We start from the raw sequence: 20,154 nt of genomic DNA on the forward strand, positions 1-20,154 counted from the left end.
AGAAGTATAACAGTACCTTAGATATTAATACTACACATAGTTTAGAAAAAGCCACCTCAAATTTCAAATGTTTTGAAGAATTAACAAAAAAACCTTAAATTTTAGTTGCTGCATTAAAAGTTATGCTATGAATAAAACGTTATCAATAGAACATCATTTGTGATTCTGTCCCTAAATTTATAAATTATAATGTTATCATCTTAACTAGACCTTATATAACAAAATAAGTCTAGTTGGTTTTTTTTTTAATATTTTAATTATTTATTTGAGAGAAAGAGAGAGTGTTGAAAGAGCGTAAATGAGCAGGAAGAGGGGCAGAGGGAGAGGGAGAAGCAGGCTCCTGGATAAGCAGGAAGCCCAATGCAAGGCTTGATCTCCAGACCCTGGAATCACAACCTGAGCAAAGGCAGATGCTTACCTGACTGAGCCACGAAGACGCCCCCAGGTGATTTTTTTTTTTTAACTTCCTCTACAGCTGAAAAACAATATTCTGTATCCAGTTTCCATGTAGTATCATGTTAAAAATTCACTCTGCTCAGGACTCATCACCAAGTTTTACTGGCTATTACTGACCAATAATAAATTCTGAAAACCAGTATAATCAATCTCCACATTTCCCACAGACATGGAAGTAGCTGCACCCTCAGATGACACCATTATTAGAATTCTCATATATTCAAACATTCCAGTAACCATTTCACTTAGAAGAAATGAAAAATAACCTCCTCTGAGACTTCTAGTCTACTGACTCGGTAAAACTAAGGTAGTAATACTCAAAAGCTACGAACCAAAATTATGAAAGAAAGCAGAACTATTACTCGATTAACAGGAACGCAGTGATTCCAGAATCTGTTTTTCCACCTATGGCAGTAATGACTGTTTCTCCCTCCAAATCAAGTTATCTATTACCTGTGGGGATGTCTTATCTCCGCTATTAGACCAAGGCATCCTAAGGATAGAAACTATGTCCAATTCATCTTAGTATCTCCAAGTTTATAGCTTTGTGCACAATTAACCATCGATAAAATATTTGCAACTAGCCAAAATTACCTAAATTTTTAGTTTTGGCTATAGATAAACTGACTGGAAAATTAAATTTAAAAATTCTTGCTATTAAAAAAAATTCTTGCTATGAAACCATTTTAAAGAAGGTATTTTCGGGGCACCTGGGTGGCTCAGTGGGTTAAGCCGCTGCCTTCGGCTCAGGTCATGATCCCAGGTCCTGGGTTCGAGCCCCACATCGGGCTTTCTGCTTAGCAGGGAGCCTGCTTCCTCCTCTCTCTCTCTCTGACTGCTTCTCTGCCTACTTGTGATTTCTCTCTGTCAAATAAATAAATAAAAAATCTTTTAAAAAAAAAAAGGTATTTTCATGGTTCTTTTTAAGAGGAAAAGCAAAAAAAAAAAAACACACACACACACATTTGACTTTCAGACTGCTCAAATGCTAACTCCTTTCAAGGAGAATTCAAGCACTGATTTCCATAAAGTTAAACATATATAACTACTACCTCTCTCTCTCTCTCTCCTTTACATGAGGGTATCAAAAGAAGGAATCACAACCTGCTCATTCCAGCATCTATAACCTGGGCAATTTACGTATATCACTCACAAAGCCTGAGAGTAAGCATCTACTATTTCCAGGAATCCTGCAACTTAAAATCTCACGATTTCGCAACACTTAAATCTTTATTTCTTGAAATCGGCCATAAAGTTATTTTTATACAAAATCATACACAATCCTGTTTACAAGCAACTTAAATGATTTCCCTAATCACGTCCAGCTTCATGTCAGAAAAAGAAGATGTGCCATAACTGGAGCTCCAGAGAATGACAAAAGGTTAATTCTTGCATCCAAGAACAGAAAAGAGCAGTGTTCAAACACAAGAACTGAAACGAGGCCATTTAGATAGCCACGGCTCAAGTTTATAGACTTCAGAGTTATAGAAACTTGGAGGGAGAAGGGACCTTTGAGATTACCTATTAATTAGGTAATTAACCCCTGCAGTTAACAGACGAAGCAGAGAAGCTAAGGACCTGCATTTTAAAATAATGGACTGAAGTATTCAAAGTTCACAATTAAAGGTGAATATACCTTGAAAAAGTTGTAGAAGTACTAGCAAATGGTATTACTCTTAATGGTATCATTACTCGTCTATAATAAATGGATACTTGACCCTCATATGCACACAAAAATGATCTTTCACCAGTAATTCCCTATGTGGGGATCCAAAAAATAGAAGGGAAACACCATATGCAGAAAGATGTTCATGATAGCATTTTTTATGATAGCAAAATACCAAAAACAACTTCAGCATCCATCCATAACAGGAAAATAAATAATTAGAAGCAGCATACAGTAAAATAAAGAGCATAAGCTTTGGAGCTGAAAAGACCTGGATTCAAATGACAATTTCTCCACAGGAGAGCTGTGGGACCTTTGGTCACTTAATAAGTGAGACTCAGTTACCTCATCTGTAGAATGGGGAGATGTTACCATCTCCCTCACAAGGTGAAAGAATTAATGCATACAGAAGAGGTTGGCACATTGCCTGGAGTTCAGTGAATGTTCAATAAATACCACTCTAATTTGTCGCTATTAATCCCATGTTCATTCACTGCAGTATTATACAGACATTTTCAATAATGGTTATAGAAAAGTCTATACATCCTGGAAAGATCTCCAACACACTGTTTAAAAAAAAAGATCAAGTTGAAAAGCAAGAAATAGTATGTTCCTGTTTATATGTAAAAAATACAATTATACATACATCCGTAAATGCAGGAGAAAAAATACTGAAAGTGGTTATTTATGGGTAAAAAAGGTATTTGTTGGTAGAAGTGATACTTTACTTCCATGTCGTTTTACTTCACACATATATTTACATATTTTAAAATAAATTTTAAAAATAATTTAAAGATAATATAGCAACCAAAAGCTGGCATAATGTTAAGACAGAACATCTACATTTAAAGTCGTACATACATTATGATTACAATGTAACACTGATGTGTCATATTAACAGAGATTAGAAAGAAATATAACAAAATTACACCAGTGGGTCTAAATGACTTTAGTCTCTATTTCCAAATTTCTTAATCAAAAAACTCTTTTCATTTTAATGAATCCAAATTTGGGTTATATTTTAATATCTTTCACTGGCTTATGTTCCATGACAAAGTCAATTTTGTAAAATCATCAACATTAGACTTTTCGTTACCTCAGGTAGCTATCTGGTCAACATGATCTTATCTATGGTCATATCTTCTGTTCTCCTATTAGTCATACAATTTTACCTAGAAGCCAAAAACCCTACCAACGACATGGTAAATACCTCCCAATCATGCAGAAGTCATGAATAAAGTGTTTGGGAAATGACTATTATTTTAAGATTTTATTTATTTACTTGACAGAGAGAGAGAGAGAGAGACAGTGAGTGAGGGAACACAAGCAGGGGGAGTGGGAGAAAGAGAAGCAGGCTTCCCGCTGAGCAGGGAGCCTGATGTGGGGCTGATGTGGGGCTCGATCCCAGGACCCTGGGATCTTGACCTGAGGTGAAGGCAGATGCTTAATGGCTGAGCCACCCAAGCACCCCAGGGAAATGACTATTAAATAGGGCCTAGAGCACCATATATAATGAGATTAATGTTACCCCAACATTTATTAGTGTAGAGAAAACTCATAAACCAACAATGATCAAATTAAGCCAACAGGAAAAAAATCTACACTTCCAAAAAATTTAATAGAATTATAGTATTTTTAAAGGTTCAAAAAGAAATGATAAAACCATCCCACAAAGATATAGCACTTTACAGCTTATAAGCAGTTTTATATTTCATTTTGCTGATAATCCATTTAGGTAAGCAAGGTTACCTACAGCCCTCAACAGATACAAGAGGAGGTATGGACCATGAGTGATATCCCAAATCCTCTGCCACATATCCTAGGTCTTTTTTCACTATCCTACATCACATACTAATTTTCATACAGTGTGCTAATTAAGAATAGCCACATTTCTTATATCCTTTGAACATTGTGCCTGGAAATCTACAAATTCTTTTATACCTCATCCTGTTAGGCAAGCAGAGCAAGGTATCAGTCTCTGTCTACAGAAGACTCAGTAAAATCACTCATCTTTCCAAAGGTGACAAAACTAATAAACATTAAAACTACAGCATATCCAGGCGAGGATGGCCAAGTTCACAAAGGGTCAGAAAAGTAAGTAATGTGAAGAGTGGCTGACGGAACAAAGGGTAATTCACTTAGATAAGGAAGGGAAAGTGGCATACTTGCACATACACAAATGTTGTCATTAAACGTGTGAAAGGCCATCACACAAAGAAATCAGACTTGTGCATATATGTGGCCCTAAAGGGTAAAAACAAAGGCAATTCAACATTCAATCAGCATTTTACCAGTTATCCACTCTGTTCCAGATGCTTCTGATACACTAGGTACACAAAAGGTAAATAAGAAAAGTCCCAATCCTCAAGAGGTCCAGACAAGTTGAGGAGTTCAGAAAGTAAGTGACGCGAGACTTGGAAAGTTACAAGTACTTGGAAAGCGATGAGAACACAGCTAATAACAACTCTAACTCTCTTTGGGCAGGGGAATAGCAGAGAAAAACTCACTGAACAATGAACAGGAATCTCAGTAGACAAGGTGAGAAGTGGAATTAACAGGAAGAAAGGACAAAGAAGAAGAAAAAAAATGAGAGGGGGAGGGAAAGGGGTGGAGAAGCAGCACCAGCAGGAGGAGGAGGAAAAGGAGGAAGGACAGCATGTCAGAGGCATGGGGACAGGAAGCTCTGCAACGAACCCAAAGCGGTGGAACACCAGGTATACACATTAGAGGTGCCAAGAGATGAGGCTTCAAATTCAGGGTGGGAGAGGCCAGTGGTAAAGAACACAAAAGGCCTCACGATCTTCATGCCAAGGACTCTGACACTCAAGCTGTGGAACACTAATAAGATATTTTAAGTAGAAGTATGGCATACTCAGAAAAGGACATCGGAAAACTCATTCCGGCGGGAAGGAAGATGTCTGGAGGGTAAGAGCAAAGATAAAGAGATGAATTACAAAGCTACTATTGTTAGTCTAGGTGGGGATGATGATGAAAAGTTTCAGATTCAAGAAATATCTAGGCAGTAAAAATCAAACAGAAGTATGGGCTATAAGAATGAGAGAAAGGGGAGAATCCAGGATGACTTCTAGATCTCAACTTGGGTGAATGGCGCACAGAGATGCCCAAAACAGGTAATGCAGGAAGACAAGTCTATGCAATCATTCAAAAATGTGAGAGCCCAGGGCCAGAAATTGGTTTGTTATTGTCTACAGAAAGGGGATGAGTGAAGGAGGAGGGAAGGGGAGCAAAAATGAGTTTACCTTTGTTCTTGTGTAACTTAAGGTGCCTATTCAGAGAAGCTACTGAATGGCACATAAAGAAGAGTGGACTAGGAGAGTCATTAGCTTACAGGTAGCAATAAAGACCAGACAGGAGATCATCTTTGATGCCAACATTTAATAAGGGAGTGAAAGAAAAGCCTGAATAACAAACAATGAACTGATCACAAAAGATGAATTAACAGAGTGATGCCCAAAAAGGTGAGAAAGGGGGAAAAAAAATCAAGAAGAGTGGGAAGGTTGAAAATTAAAGTTAAAAGTGCAGCATAAAGCGGTGTTTACTGGCAAAAGTTATTCAAAACGGGAACAGACCACCCTGGGAGGTAACAAATCACATCAAGTCAATGATTCAGACAGATAGTGTCATCCATGTGGGATTTTGACAAGGGGATTGTTCCCATAAAGGAGAAATGTAGCTACAGTACACCTAGCTACGGTACACGCCTGAAGACTAGAATAAGGTTAGCCTCACCATCATTACGACATTTCCCCAACACTTTTTTGCATTCTGACCAAGGAACAGAATATTCAATTACTCTAGTAAAGTTTTTTAAAAGGTTTCTACATATTTCATGTAACTCATAAAAAAAACCAACACAAGATTAAAACTTCACTAATTCTGCTCTTGGCATATAGAAAGTTGCTGAAGAAACTGGAAATAGCTCATCTGGTCTGCTTTTTTTTTTTTTTTTTTAAAGATTTTATTTATATATTTATTTGAGAGAGAGAATGAGGGAGAGAGAGCATGAGAGGGGTAACGTTAGGGAGCCTGATGCAAGACTTGACCCTGGGACTCCACAATCATGACCTGAATAGAAGGCAGTAGCTTAACCAACTGAGCCACCCAGGTGCCATCTGGTCTACTTTAAATTCAAACTGATTTCAGCTGACCCCTCAACACTGACTTCCCTACTTTTCCCATTCTTGCATCTCAATTCTACCGCATCACCATTCCTTAGCCCTCACTCTGATTAGAGAAGCCTTGCACAGCACAGGCAGGCTGCTCTGTCCTGACTTCTTTCCCGAGGTCCCTACTCATTTTCTCAGAAATCTTCCCCTCCTTCCTTCCTAAAACCAGCCAGTGTGCCTAATCATTTCCAACCCTTTACAGCCAACCATTTTCCATCACTAGTTCATCTCCCTCCTTTGTCCTCCTCAAAGTCTACCCTAAACTGGAAAACCACTACATTTATCCCACTGTCCCACACCTTATTTTTCTCCCTTTTCTACCAAATACCTCCATCACCCTACCACCTACTCACTGTAATCCCCCACAGAAAGGTTTGAGTCTACCCGTCCACAAAAATAAAAAATTAAAACCACTGACAAATGACACGGGATCTACCGACCCCTTGTTTCAGTTGCCACTTACTCAGTTCTCAGTTCCCTCCATCTCCCTGCAGCTTATGACAGAACTGACCAGCCCCTTCTTATTGCAGAAATGAGAAATAAAGCAGGATGGCATATGCAAAGTACTCTGAACCAGGAATCAGATATGTGCTCTAGTCCCTACTTATACCACTAACTAGCTGTGAGCCTCCCCACCTCCAGCCCTCCTCCCCTTCAGATCTCACTTTTCCGACACCCAGACTAGATTGGGTCCTGGCAGTATACCCTTTCTCAAAACCCATTCTTCTTCTTTCTAGTGCTTAATTACATAATTGGTAGTTTAACGGCTATCTTTTCTACCGACTCACCAGACTGGAAGTTCCATGAGGGCCGGACACACATTTAAGCAATGTCTGCACCTCACCGTCACAAAATAAAAGCCTTCCATTGAATCAGTGTTGAAATACATGTTTCAACCACTCCTAAGACACTGCTTACATGATTTTTATTAACCTAATAAAATTAATGGCATTTTATTTACTTACAGAATTACTGACAAAATTCTAAAGAACCTCCACCAATTACCTAAAACAAACATAATAGGAACTACATATAAAATTAAGAGTGAGGAGGAATCCGTCTTCCAAAATAGTTACATTTCTCTTGCCCATCCACAAAAATAGAAAGGTGGATCAGTAAACCTACATTTCAGGCCCAAAATGTGTATTCTAACCCAGGTACAGGCTGAATGTGCCGAGTGCAGGTTTGATACTAAAACACTATTATTTATTTATCGCTGTTTAGATAAAGCCCACTGGTATTCATGTTTAAAGCTTTTCTTTTGAGCTAATAACACTCTGCAAGAAAATCAAAATAAAGTTTATCAGTCAAGTTACATTTGCAGTGTGATTTTAAGTATTATTCAGTATGAATCCGAAAAACAAGTAAAGCCTTGGGGGTTAAAAGCTGCCACTGTGCCTGATCAGATGACGTTCAAGTGCAAAAATTTCAGATCTCATACTAGTAGGTGAAAGTTTTGTCAAGTTTTACAATACACCACCTTGGTCAAACAATTTAGCCAGATTACATGCTAATTTGCCCTTCAACTGCTGAATGTGTCCCGCTCCTCAACTACCCTGTAAGGTCTTCTAACAGGCAGGCTTGGCGTCTGTTCATTGGCCTCCTTAAACAGGGACACAGGTAATTTCAATAATCTATGATATTTAAAAATAACACCTGAAAAGGGCTTTTCGGGCTAAATATATACATTGCCACTCGGAAACATAAAGTACTTAAAATCCGATGCTCAGACAATTCCCTAGGTTAAGAGCAGTTACCAGGCTGTAAATAGAGTTGTAATCCCCAGGAAAGAAGCAACATTTCATAACGGAAACACTAACAGATACAATCAGTTGGAGCGGTTCTCCAAGGCGCCCTCATCATTAAGTCAACACTAGCGGTTGTGAGGGGGCAATTGTGCCCCTCAGACACCCTCTCTCTTCCGCAGCCTCGGGGCTACCATCCCCGCACGAGGTGTCCCTCGAGATCTGCCAGCGCTTCCCTGGGACCTCAGCAGGGAAATCCCTAGCCAGGGAATGCGGAGTTCCAGCACCCCCTCCCCCTTCCTTTCCTGAAAATTAATGAATTGGCCGTGCGATTGTTTATTTAATGAGGTGTGTAGTGGCCTCTACTGGTGCTTGTGTGAGCACAAGAATGTCCCACTCTTACAAGTGGGATGAGCCTGGGGGAGGGGAGGGAGGCGAGGGGTGAACCTGCCTCCGGGTACAAAGCGCAGAACTAGACCCGGGAGCCCCCGACGCGCCCCCGCGGCCGCCCCTCCCCCGGCGGCACCCTCGCCCGCCTACTTCACTCTCCACCCCGCGCTACCCCCTTTCTCTTGGGCAACCCGAACCGAGGCAGAGAAGTTCCTGCACGTTTCCTCCAGGATCCTAAACAAAAACACCGCAGCCACCGGTGCGGTGCGGATGCCGCGCCCCCGCCCCCACCCCGCGCCTCCGGGGCCCGCGCCCCCGCTTACCTGGGGACTGCGGCGGGGAGCCGCTCCTGGCGGCCGCGGTGGGCGCCGGACGCCCGAGCAGCAGCAGGCAGCAAAGCCAGAAGGAGGAGGTGCTGAGGAGTCGCCGGGCTCCCCGCTCCGCCGCCATCTCTGCCCCGCGAGCGGCGGCAGCGGCGGCGGCAGCGGCAGCGCCGCGGAGCCCTCGACTCCTTCCCTCCCGCGCGCCTCAGCCGGTCCCTCGCTGCAGCCTCGGCTCCCGCGGCCGCCGCCGCCACTGTTCCGCCCGGCCCGGCCCGCGCGGCCCCTCTCGCGGGAGGGGAGACTCGGGGGCGCCTCCCTCCTGCAGGGGGGCGGAGAGGGGAGGAGAGCAGAGAGGGGGGAGAGTCAGTACATTCCGGGCCCGGGTTGAGTCGGGGCGGGGGGGGGTCGGTCTCCAGGTTCCAGGCGCCGCCACCCGCCGCCGACTCCGGCTCCACACACCAGCTCGAGGGGGGCGGAGACCGCAGGCAGCGGGGGTGGGGGGCGGGGGCCCGGGGCGCGCACACCCGCGCACGCGCAAGCGCGCGCCTCCCTCGCCCGCTCCCCCTCGGCTCCGTGCGCGGCCCGCCCCCGCTCCAATCCCGGCTGCCGCCTAGCCTGCCGCGGCGGCGCTCCCCTCCCCCTCCCCCCGGAGCCGCGGACGGGAGCGGGGCGCGCGCGCCGGGCGCTGCTGCTGGCGTCAGGGAAACCCCGGAGAAGCGGATCCTCCTCCTCCTCCCCGCAGCCGCCCGCTAGTCGCAGCCCCTAGTCCATGCGCGCCCCAGCCGCGGGCTCCTCGCCCCAGGGAGAAATCGCCCCCTTTCTCACCTCCCCTGACACTTCGGGCTGCGGAGACTGGGGGCGCGAGGCGCTCGAAGTTCGGGCTTGTCCAGGAGGCCGGAGCGGGATCGCACCTCTCCTCAGCCTGGGCCCAGGGCCTCTATATAGGGCCTCAGAGGAAACCGAATGGCCTCCGGGAGGAAACCTGGGCGCGCAGAGGGTCGGCGCGGGGATTTATGTGCTCGCCAAAAACAATAGCGATCCCGCCCGGCTCTTGCTGGGACCTGGCGCGGCTCCCGTGGGAGGGGGCCCACCGCGCCGCCGCTGACCTCCGGCTTCCAGGCCGGGCCGCCCTCGCCGCGCGCTTCCCCGGGAAGGGCCGGGACCCGCCCGGACCGCTGGGCTCGCGCCCCCACCGGCGTCGCTCGGCCCCGGTCCAGGGAAGCAGGGCGCAGACAAAGGTGCCCGGCGTCCACCCCTCCAGCCCGAGCCGGGACCGAGCCTGAGCCCGAGGGCGTCCCGGTGCTGATCCTCTAGCTGTAACAGACCTTTTACCTATGCCTCTGCGGGGCACTTCGCTTTCTCGAATCTGGAGATGACGCGGTTCGCCGGTAAACCGGGAGCGAGAGGAATGGGATTTTGAACCCTTGGTCATCGTGAGGCAGCACCCAGGCTTCCCAGAGTTAGGGGAAAGCAGTTTGTAGTTACACTGCTGATGGGAATACTGCTAATTTTATAAACTGCACCCATGGAAGACTTAAGAAAATGTCTTTGTGTGGTTAATGCTGGAAGAGTCATGCCTTCCTTGTTCACATGAGTTGGATTTTTGTTCACTGCTCTGTATAGTCAATAACCAAAATGTGTTGCTTCCCACGAGAAGATGGCTATTTCTCTGATTTCCACATCCCTGCGTGCCTTCTCGTAATTATTTTCTTCAAATGTTTTCTTTTATTGGGAAGTGCCAAAATAAGCAATATAAGGTTTGCGTTAACATTAGGAGGGAAGAGCTCAGACTCCTCATGAAACCTCTTAGATCATCCCAACGGTGGGATTAGGAACCCTCATCCCAGTTCTTTGAAACAATCGACTCCTAAAAGAACAAACATGCTTATTGTTTTCCACCAGGGAAACCGTTTAAATATCTTTTTGTTTTGGTTAGAGTTGTTAACCAGCAAAAATATTTCCTAAATACCCCTGATTGACCTGTTAAATTAGAAATAGATTACCTCCCAATTACTTCACAAGTATTTGCTTAATTAACCTTTAATAATCACATCATGAATAATGTGATTATTCAGTTTTCTGAGATAATTAATGAGAAAAACCCTTTGGAAACTATAAATTGCCTCGCAAATGTTAATTTTCAGATATCTTTTTTAAGTCTGAAAGTTTTTCATTGGTAAAACTGTAAAATGTATAATGTGACTTTTAAAATGAAGTTTAAGGGTTGTGGCTAATAAAATATCAGACTGATTTTCATGTTTCATTTTTGTGAACTGTGCCACTAACTTCTCAGCCCATCATGTACATTGGAGTTAAGTCAAAAAGTTTAAAGCACTTTCTGTAAAATAGGGTGACTAAATCATGTATTTCTGACTTGTGATTAAATCACAATTTTAATAAAGCTCACTTTAATAAACCACTAATAGATGGAACCCCAAATGAAAAGTTATAGATCCTATATCAGTTCAAGAAAAGTAACCCCAGGCACACACTTGAATTCAGATTCCTCCTCTTATTGCAATGTAACTGACATTGTAGATAGTCCCTCTAAAAAATCAGCATTTGAATTCATTAACCTCTCTTCTCTCTACTAAGGCATCTCTGAGAGTTTTCCTTAAGAATCTTATTTATCATTTTCATCCTCCCAACAAGATTTTCAACTAATACTTCAATTCACATTTATACTGCTAATCAACATATTTTATGTAGTCTAAACTATTAATCTACAGAGATATATTAAGCCATTTGTGAAATTAACACTTTTTTCATCTAAGAGCATGAGGCCCATGTTCAAGGAATAGAGCACAAAGAAAGTTTTAGAGCAAAGAAAACAGACTGGCCTTTGTATGTTTGTATAAGTTATCAAAGTGCAGGCCAAAAATAACTAGACCAAATATTCTTGTGAAATTTATTCTAAGTGTACTTTGATATAAAAATTAAATGAAAAATTAATAAAGTCAATGAATATAAAACTTGGTAAAAATCTTATTCTCTGTAGTAAAAGGATTATTTTCCAACTTTAGAGAGGAAATATATTTCAGTGTTTAATTGCTGGCAGTAATTAGATTCTGTAGCTGATTCCCTGGCCGAATACCAGTATCCAAGGTAGCGAAGAAGAAAGCTAGCCCCCTGACTAGTAGGTCCGAATATAGAACAATTCCTAGACACAGAAAATTTTAACTAGGAGTTACCCATGTAACTCATGTAGGCACAAGATTTTCTCCTACCCAAGTGTTGACATTTTTACACTCACCCTTTACATTTCACTAGGTAAGAATTTTTATTTCTCCCTTTCTTCTCCCAAAGCCACCTGTTCTAGAGAGCCGTCTCTGAATTAAGCCTAATTAAGAAGGCTATGTGCTCCTTAAGGACAAAGCCTACACAATATTAATTTTGCTCATTACACGTTGCTTAATCATATATCTGTAGTTCCACAACAACTTATTAATGCACCAAATATTATTGAAGATCTCTTTTTTTGCCAGAAATTGTGCTGGGTGCTGAGATAAAATTATTCATTCGTTCATTTAATATTTATAAAACACCGTGTCTCATGCTCTTGCCCTGTGTTCAAGGAACGCAATGGTGAGCCAGATAGACAAGGTTCCCAGTCTAGCAGGAAAGAGTTGTAACAAAGAAGTGTGAAGAATGTTATGGTAAGGAAAGATAAGGAGTGTGGGAAACAGTAAGAGCATCTAACCTGACTAAATTGTTTGTGGGGGCAGAGGGAGGGTGGGGTTGGGGAATTAGGGAAGAAGCATCAGTCTCTAAACTGAGCCAAAGATGAGTTAGCTATCCTGCAGTGAGAACTGACATCGGATTTGCATTTTAGAAGAATCACGCAGGCTGCTTCATGAAGTGTAGATTGGAAGGAGACAAGACCTACGAAACCAGTTCCGATTCTGTTCACAGTAGTCTGGGGAGGAGATGGTGGGGGCCTGGAGTAAAGCAGAGGGAGTTAAGAGAAGTGAGCAGATAAGAGAGAGATTTAGGAGAGAGATAGAAGCGACAGAGGTGTGTGTGGGAGACCGGAGGCGAGGGTGACTCAGATTTCAGTTTAGGCATTGGAATGAAGGTGGTGACATTCACTGAGAGGGGAATTAGGAAGAGGAGCAGATGGGAGGAAATGTGAGTTTAACTTTGGACAAGTTTAATTTAAAGTGCCTAAGGGACATCTAAGTAGAAGTGTCAGTAAACTGTTATTTGGGTCTGGGGTTTAGCAGGGAGAACTGGACAGGAGGTGAGTCATCAGCATGTACTATCTATGCCTAAATAGAAGACGCCTTTGAGTACAGAGCGTGCCCCATTTTCCCAATTAAAATCCAACCGCAATAAAACTTTGTAGCCAGCTTAAATTTATGAACTTTTGAAGATGTAGATGAAATAATCAGAGATCTACTGATACTATTTAATGCATTAACTTAATTATACTTATATACTTTAATCTATTAATGAAATATAATTTAAAAAATGATTTTCTAGAAACTCTTCACAGGCTTTTTATCATCACCAGAGTCACATTTTGAGTCTCTGACACGGTTTCCCAAGACAGATTATCTTTACTTCCACCTCAATTTTTGACTTGATATGTGGCATTGTCACTGATAATTTTATTCCAGGTTACAGTATCTAATGACACTACATCATCTATCCTATACCCATATTCATCTATATTTTTTCCATAATGACTCTTAAGGGCTTGTTTTCAAGCACATCCAACACTTGAAAATTTGAAGGTATCTCCCTGGAACTAATTTCTAAATTTGTGTAAAATTTCTTTGTTTCTTACCAATTCTGTCAGGTGGCTTCTATATGAACACAGAATGGATTTATTTCATGCTGCTGCATGTTCCCCCAAAGAACATTCTGATGTCCAAAATAATTGAGAGAACATCCAGTAATATGAAGGACTTTTTTTTAATGGTCAGAATATAAGATGACTCTGTCTCTTCTAATTATAGTGGGGAAAGGACTGGGATTATACCCCAATATATACAGTAACGCCAAGAAGTGGTTGAGATTGCCCCAGGAAAGTTTCAGACCAGAGAGGAAGATTTAGGACTAGGACTAAACCCGGGAACACCAACACATTTAAGGTACAGAAAAGAAAAAGAACTTGCAAAGAAACAAACAGACGTATAAAAAGAAAAGCAGAAGCGTGTAGTGTCACAGAACCCAAGGGAACAAAGTGCTTCAGGAATGCAGGAGTGGTCCATAGTGATGGAGAGGTCAAGTAAGGTAAGACCTGAAAAACATCTGTTACATTTCCTGCTAAGGTGGTCATGGACAACCTTAACAAGAGCAGTTGCAGCAGAGAGTAAGACCACCTGATTGCTATGGCTTGTCGCTGAGTATGAACAACTTTCCCAAGGTGTTTACTTATAATAGGAAGAAAGAGTTGGGAAGTCTAGAATGGATTTTGTTAAGAGAGGAGTGAAGTTAACTGCTGATCCAAGGAGCCAATAGAGAGGGAAGTGTTGAAGATTCAAGAGAGCAAGGGGATAATTGATAGCTTTGAAACACTGTAGTAGATAATTTGGCAGCTGTCATTCAGCAAGGCCCATGATTATCTGACCTCAGTAGTCTCAAGCAACTGGCAATATGCAAAAAGGACTTCACAGAATAGAGTTACACCCTGGCCCTGTGGTTTTCAGGCAGCTTTCCGCTATATTTGAGCATGTGTCGTTCTTGTAACACCTTAATGAAGACTGGAAATAAGAAGCCACATCCTGACAATGGCTACCCAGTCCTCTCTCCTCAAAGGACACATGGCTGGGTCCCACCAGAAGCAGTCACCAAACAAGGCAGTCCAGCTTTCAAGCAAGAAAGACAGGATCTTTCTTTTTGGTTGCCAGCAACAGAAACCCAACACGAAATACTGTCTGAAGCAGAAAGAAATTTTATGGAAAGGACCCTGGAATCTCAGGACGAGGATGCAACCAGACCTCGGGAATGGAACTAGAAACTTGAGTGCTTTATAGAACCCAGAAAATCATCTTTTGGAGAGTCTCGTGTCTCCGCCCTTCTTTCTGAATCTGCCTCCGTTTCACATCTGTTGCACAATGGCTCTGTGTCATAGTCCACATGGCAGAAAGTGGCCACTGCCAGAAACTTCCCAGTTACCCTGTTACAGTCTGCTTCCGACTGTCAGTCTTAGTTATGAACTTCCCAGTGGAAGGACCGAGAGTCAGTCTGGGGTTAGCCCACTCTAACCCATTCAGGCAGTAATGTGGCAGCTCCCACTGTAATTAAGTAAGTAAAAGAGGAATGTGTAATTCATGGGAAAAGAGGCATCAATCGCAGCTGGATTCCATTTATCACTATATCCCGATTGCCCCACCTGGTACCTGGTATTTAATAAATATCTGATGTATTTGATGTTGATGTGAAGATTTTTCAAATTACAGAAGGAAGTTTACATATTTGCTTGGGGGGGAAGAGCCGGAAAAGAAGAAAGCAAAGATACAACTGTGCAGATATGTTCATAGACAAGAGGATACCAAATTCATTCTTGAGGGTCTTGATCTTCTCCACGAAGTAGGAGCAAGGCCTTCTGCTGCACAAAGAGAAGGGGTCTGGTAAGGAGAGCAGCATATATGTGGAAGAGCCAGAGGGGATTAAGAGAGGGAAGTGGACATGGGTCCAGCTGAAATTCTTAATGATGCATTTGTGATTTTTGTTGATCTAGTATTTCTAAGGCAATACATAGTAAGAGGAGAGAATGTGGATGGTTGGACTGACCCAGAGGTGGGGATTTCTAAGAGTGGGTGAAGAAGTAAAAGACAAGGGATGGAGGCATTCAAGGATGCCAAGAAGTGAATTATTAAACTGGTAAACCATGTGCTCTAGTCTAGATAGGGAAGGAAATAAATCCAGAATGGTTAGAATGACTAGGGTAAAATGAGAGTGTCAACATACTGGAACATGTTTGGTGCATTACTTTTTGATGCATTGCTTATAAGGTTGAGGGTGCCTCCTGCTTGGGAGTTTCTCAGTGCTAATAGAAAGGGACCAAAATATGGGTAGCTCTTATATTGAACTTAAGCTAAAGGAATAAATGAGCTTCTTGAAGTTTTTATGTTATCAAATTCAGCTCCCTCGTGTTGGAGAGCAGACTGGCTGTATGTGATGGTGGTAGGTGGGTAGAAGGGTTGTAGCTTGGAACAGGAACCAAATAGGAATAGGATGATGGAGAAGAAGGAGGAGAAGAAGAAGAGGAGGGCAGGATCAGTGTAGCTAAGAGATGGGTCATCCACAAAGCCAATGAAGTCACCCAGGATGGCAGGCATGGAGAGGTAGGAACGGAGAGAAAGAATATAAGCCACTTGACACTTAAGATAGCTGAGAAATGTCTTATAAGTCAATCATTATATGGCAACAACAATGAAAAAGACACTGAGCTAGATGCCATGAGTCCCCAAATCAGAGTTCTTGTTCTCCTTAGGTTTTTTGTTTCTGCTCCAAAATATAAGTGATCTGGTGGGAAATGATAGTGGGATTCCAGATGAATATTAACACCACCTACTGGTCACTTGAGATCTGAACAAATGAGGTCCACAGAAGTGGCCTCAGGAGAGAGTCAGATTTAAAAAACAAAAGAGGAGAGAGAAGGGATGCCTGTGCAGAGAATGGGTAAATAGAGGCATTTGTTTACAACGTGGTGGGACTTCCAGGGGAACAGAGGAAATGTTTGGAACAGAGGTTAAGCTCTGAGAGCTTGCATCATTGGGGAGCAAGTGCAGAACATTATAAAAAAGAGGCTGAATGACAATGACCACTGGATGAGAGGCTCTGAATCAGTGGTGACACTAAGCCAATGTATCACGGTGAAGACTGTGGCCTGTGAGGAGCCCAGCTCAGCGCGACACAGCTTATGGAGTTCTAGTAAGTCCATGGAAGCCTAAGGGAGGAGAAGGGCCAGTCTATTGGGTTCTAGATTCTGAAGTTTCTAGATTCTGCACACAAACCCTCCAGGGGACCGCCACAACCACAGCAGCTAGAGCAACACTGCAGGAGCAGTAATGACCCAAGGGCAGGTAAGAGAGAGTTTCCTGAAGAAGTTCAAGGGCTCTCAAGACAGAAAGCCTCCCTGATGCTTAGTGCAGGGATTCCCAAATATAGAATCACCCAGCGAATATGCTGAACACATGAAAGATTCCTAGACTCCACCCCAATCCTCCTGAACTATAAACTCCCAGGGGTGGCTCCAGGGATACATGTTTTTGAGAAATTGCTAGATGGCTTCGGAGTTTCTAACAGGTACTTAAGGGTGGTAATGTAGTTGGTTAACAGAAGTAAGCAGTGACTCAAAGGATAATCAGCTTTACAGATTTTCATATTCTTAAACCCAAACTTCTCTAATTACATTAAAATAAACCAAAACATTAACTTGTAACTCACTATATTTAATACTTTGGCTTTTCCTCCTCTCTTTTTCCTTCTTGTCATTATTTGTGTTTGAAATCATACCCTCTTGACGTTGGTGATTTTAAAAACCATCTCTTTTGATGTTGCATTTATCAAATTTCCCAATATTAAAGGAATGCATGTTATGGAACCTGTGGAAAATGCTCAAAAGTAAATAGAAGAGTAAAATTACCTGTATTCTCTCTTCCCACAACCATTCTTTTTTTTTTTTTTTAAGACTTTTTTTTATTTACTTGACACACACACAGAGAGGGAGAAAGATCACAAGTAGGCAGAAAGGCAGGCAGAGAGAGAGGGAAGCAGGCTCCCTGCTGAGCAGAGAGCCCGATGCGGGGCTCAATCCCAGGACCTGAGATCATGACCTGAGCCAAAGGCAGAGACTTAACCTACTGAGCCACCCAGGCGCCCCTCTTCCCACACCATTCTTAATGTTTGGCTGTATCTCCTTCCATTTTTATTCCTCTCCACGAAGCTTTTTCTGTATTTGCAGTTTTATAAAAGAAAAAAAAGTCATTTTTTCTATATATAGTTTCTTATACTAGTTTTTAACTTTGTAACTTTGTAAGAAACTGCTTGTAAGAAAATTTGCAATCATAGTGTATGTGTAAATATATATTCTACTTTCTTAAACTTATTACATATTCTGCTTTCTTGAACTTATCATAAATACTTCCTTATGTTATAAATTATTATTCTTAAAAATATATGCACTACTTATAATATTAGGTTGAGTAGATAAATCATAATTGCCTAAACCATTTTCTTATTTTTGGATGTTTGATGTTGTTCATTCATTCTGCAATTTTTTTTAAATTTATTTGACAGAGAGAGATCACAAGTAGGCAGAGAGGCAGGCAGAGAGAGTGAAGTGGACTCTCTACTCAGTAGAAAGCCCCATGTGGGGCTCAACCCCAAGACCCTGGGATCATGACCTGAGCCAAAGGCAGAGGCTTGAACCCACTGAGCCACCCAAGTGCCCCCATCTGCAAATATTTATCAGTTTTCTACTATGTGCTGGACAGGGCTCTCAGGTCTAGAAATAAATGCCCCCCCCCAAAAAAGGCAAGGAAGGGATAAAGGATGACGGGGCTGCTATTTTATATAGCGTGGTCAACACAAATAATACTGCAATGAGTACATTGATTCATAATACTTTTTTAAAAGATTTTATTTATTTATTTGACAGACAGAGATCACAAGTAGGCAGAGAGGCAGGCAGAGAGAGAAAGGAGGAAGCAGGCTCCCCGCTGAGCAGAGAGCCCAATGCGGGGCTCAATGCCAGGACCCTGAGATCGTGACCTGAGCCGAAGGCAGAGGCTTAACCCACTGAGCCACCCAGGTGCCCCGATTCATAAAACTTTTATGTTTTTCAAATTGTCTTGCCAAGATACTTCACTGGAGAAAGAACTACGAAATCAAGGAGTATGAATATATTCACTGATACATATTGTTAATGACATTCCAAAGAGTTGGACCAATTTGCATTCCCACCTTTGAGATAGGATCACTGGGTATTTATACTATTTTTAAGATTTATTACTTAAATTTAAACATATAATGTGTTATCAGTTTCAGGGTTTTGTTATTAGTTTCAGGGATATTTACATTATTTTGTAATCTTTACTGATTTGAATTTCTTACTGACTTGAATGAGCTTTTAGTAAAGGAAAAGTTAGAGATACCTGGGTGGCTCAGTGAGTTGAGATTCTGACTCTTGGTTTTTCAGCTCACATCATGATCTCGGGGTTGTGAAATGGAGCCCCACAAGGATTTCCAACCTCCCATGAGCCTCTTATCTAACCTCTCCAAGGAACCCCAGGCGGGGTTCCATGCTCAGTGGGGAGTCTGCTTGTCCCTCTGCCCCTCTCCCCTCGAAGATAAATAGATAAATAAAATCTTTAAAAAAAATAAAAAATAAAAGAGGAAAAATTTAACTTTTATCCTATTTGCTACAAATCACTTTTCCAGATTCTTGATTGACTCCTATCTTTGGTGGTATGCCCCTCTCTTTGCATAACTACCGGTTGTCCCAATACTCTTTGCTGAATGAATTTTTCCTCACACACTAGTTTGTGCAGCTACATTTATTATGTATTAGCATTTTAAAGTATATCAGAATCTGTGTCAAAGTTACTTATCTGGTTCATTCATTTGTCTACTTTGCATCAATACCACACTGTGTAATTACTTAAATATAAGACATTCTAATACCTGTTGGGGCTAATTCTCCCTCATTATGCTTACCTTTAACATATATTCTTTTTGTTATCCTTAATGATTTATTCTTCTAAATAAATTTTATGCTAATTTCATCAAATTTTCATTCCAGTCTGCTGCCTACCGTTTTTGTATTTTTGATGCTGTTAGGAATGAGATTTCCCTTTTCATCACATTTTTAATATGTTATTGCCATTATACAGGCTAGCTATTGATTTTTGTGTATTTATCTCATCCTACCATTTTATTGAACTTTTTATCAATTCAAATAGCTTTTTAATGGCATCTCTTTGGTTTTAGAGACGTATCATGTATTTTAAGAGATGTATCATTTCTTTTCCCTCATACACGATTTCTAACAGGTTTTACTATGTGTTACATGATGGTTTAGGATTTATTACTGTTGTGTTTTTATTCTGAAATACACCTCTTATCAAAATAAAATTATGCTCTTTGCTAAAAGACTTTGGTCTTAAATTTTACTTTCTTTATGTTTATTTGGTTTGTGTTTAATCTATCTTCGTGTTGCTTTTATTTTTCAACTTCATCCTTTTTGTTTTAGCTGTTTAGGTGGTGGACACCTGTGGGAATGGCTGTCAGCCACCCCTTGGTCCCCGCTGCAGCTCGCGTATTCCTGTGGGCCCTCTCACCTCCTGGCCACAGTTGACTGGGCTTGGTGTGGACACCGGACCTGAGATTGGCCAATCACGCTACCCTAATCACTCCGGCCACCCTCCTTTGGG

At 42.0% G+C, this 20,154-nt stretch overlaps 1 protein-coding gene across 8 annotated transcripts in view; it reads right to left on the reverse strand.

Moving 5' to 3' along the window:
- Nucleotides 1-9,231, reverse strand: part of NEO1 (neogenin 1) — a 246,573-nt gene extending 237,342 nt beyond the window's left edge. For 5 of the 8 annotated variants that reach the window (XM_047736695.1, XM_047736693.1, XM_047736692.1 and 2 more), the window contains exon 1: nt 8,768-9,230. In XM_047736695.1, the coding sequence (XP_047592651.1) occupies nt 8,768-8,894 (127 nt within the window). In that variant the 5' untranslated portion in view covers nt 8,895-9,230. Of the gene's footprint in view, nt 1-8,767 lie in introns of all 8 variants that reach the window. The other 3 variants (XM_047736691.1, XM_047736694.1, XM_047736688.1) reach the window with 1 other exon arrangement.
- Between the last annotated feature and the right edge of the window lie 10,923 nt (nt 9,232-20,154).

Source organism: Lutra lutra, chromosome 7 (genome assembly GCF_902655055.1).
Source record: "Lutra lutra chromosome 7, mLutLut1.2, whole genome shotgun sequence".
NCBI classification, from domain to species: domain Eukaryota; kingdom Metazoa; phylum Chordata; class Mammalia; order Carnivora; family Mustelidae; genus Lutra; species Lutra lutra.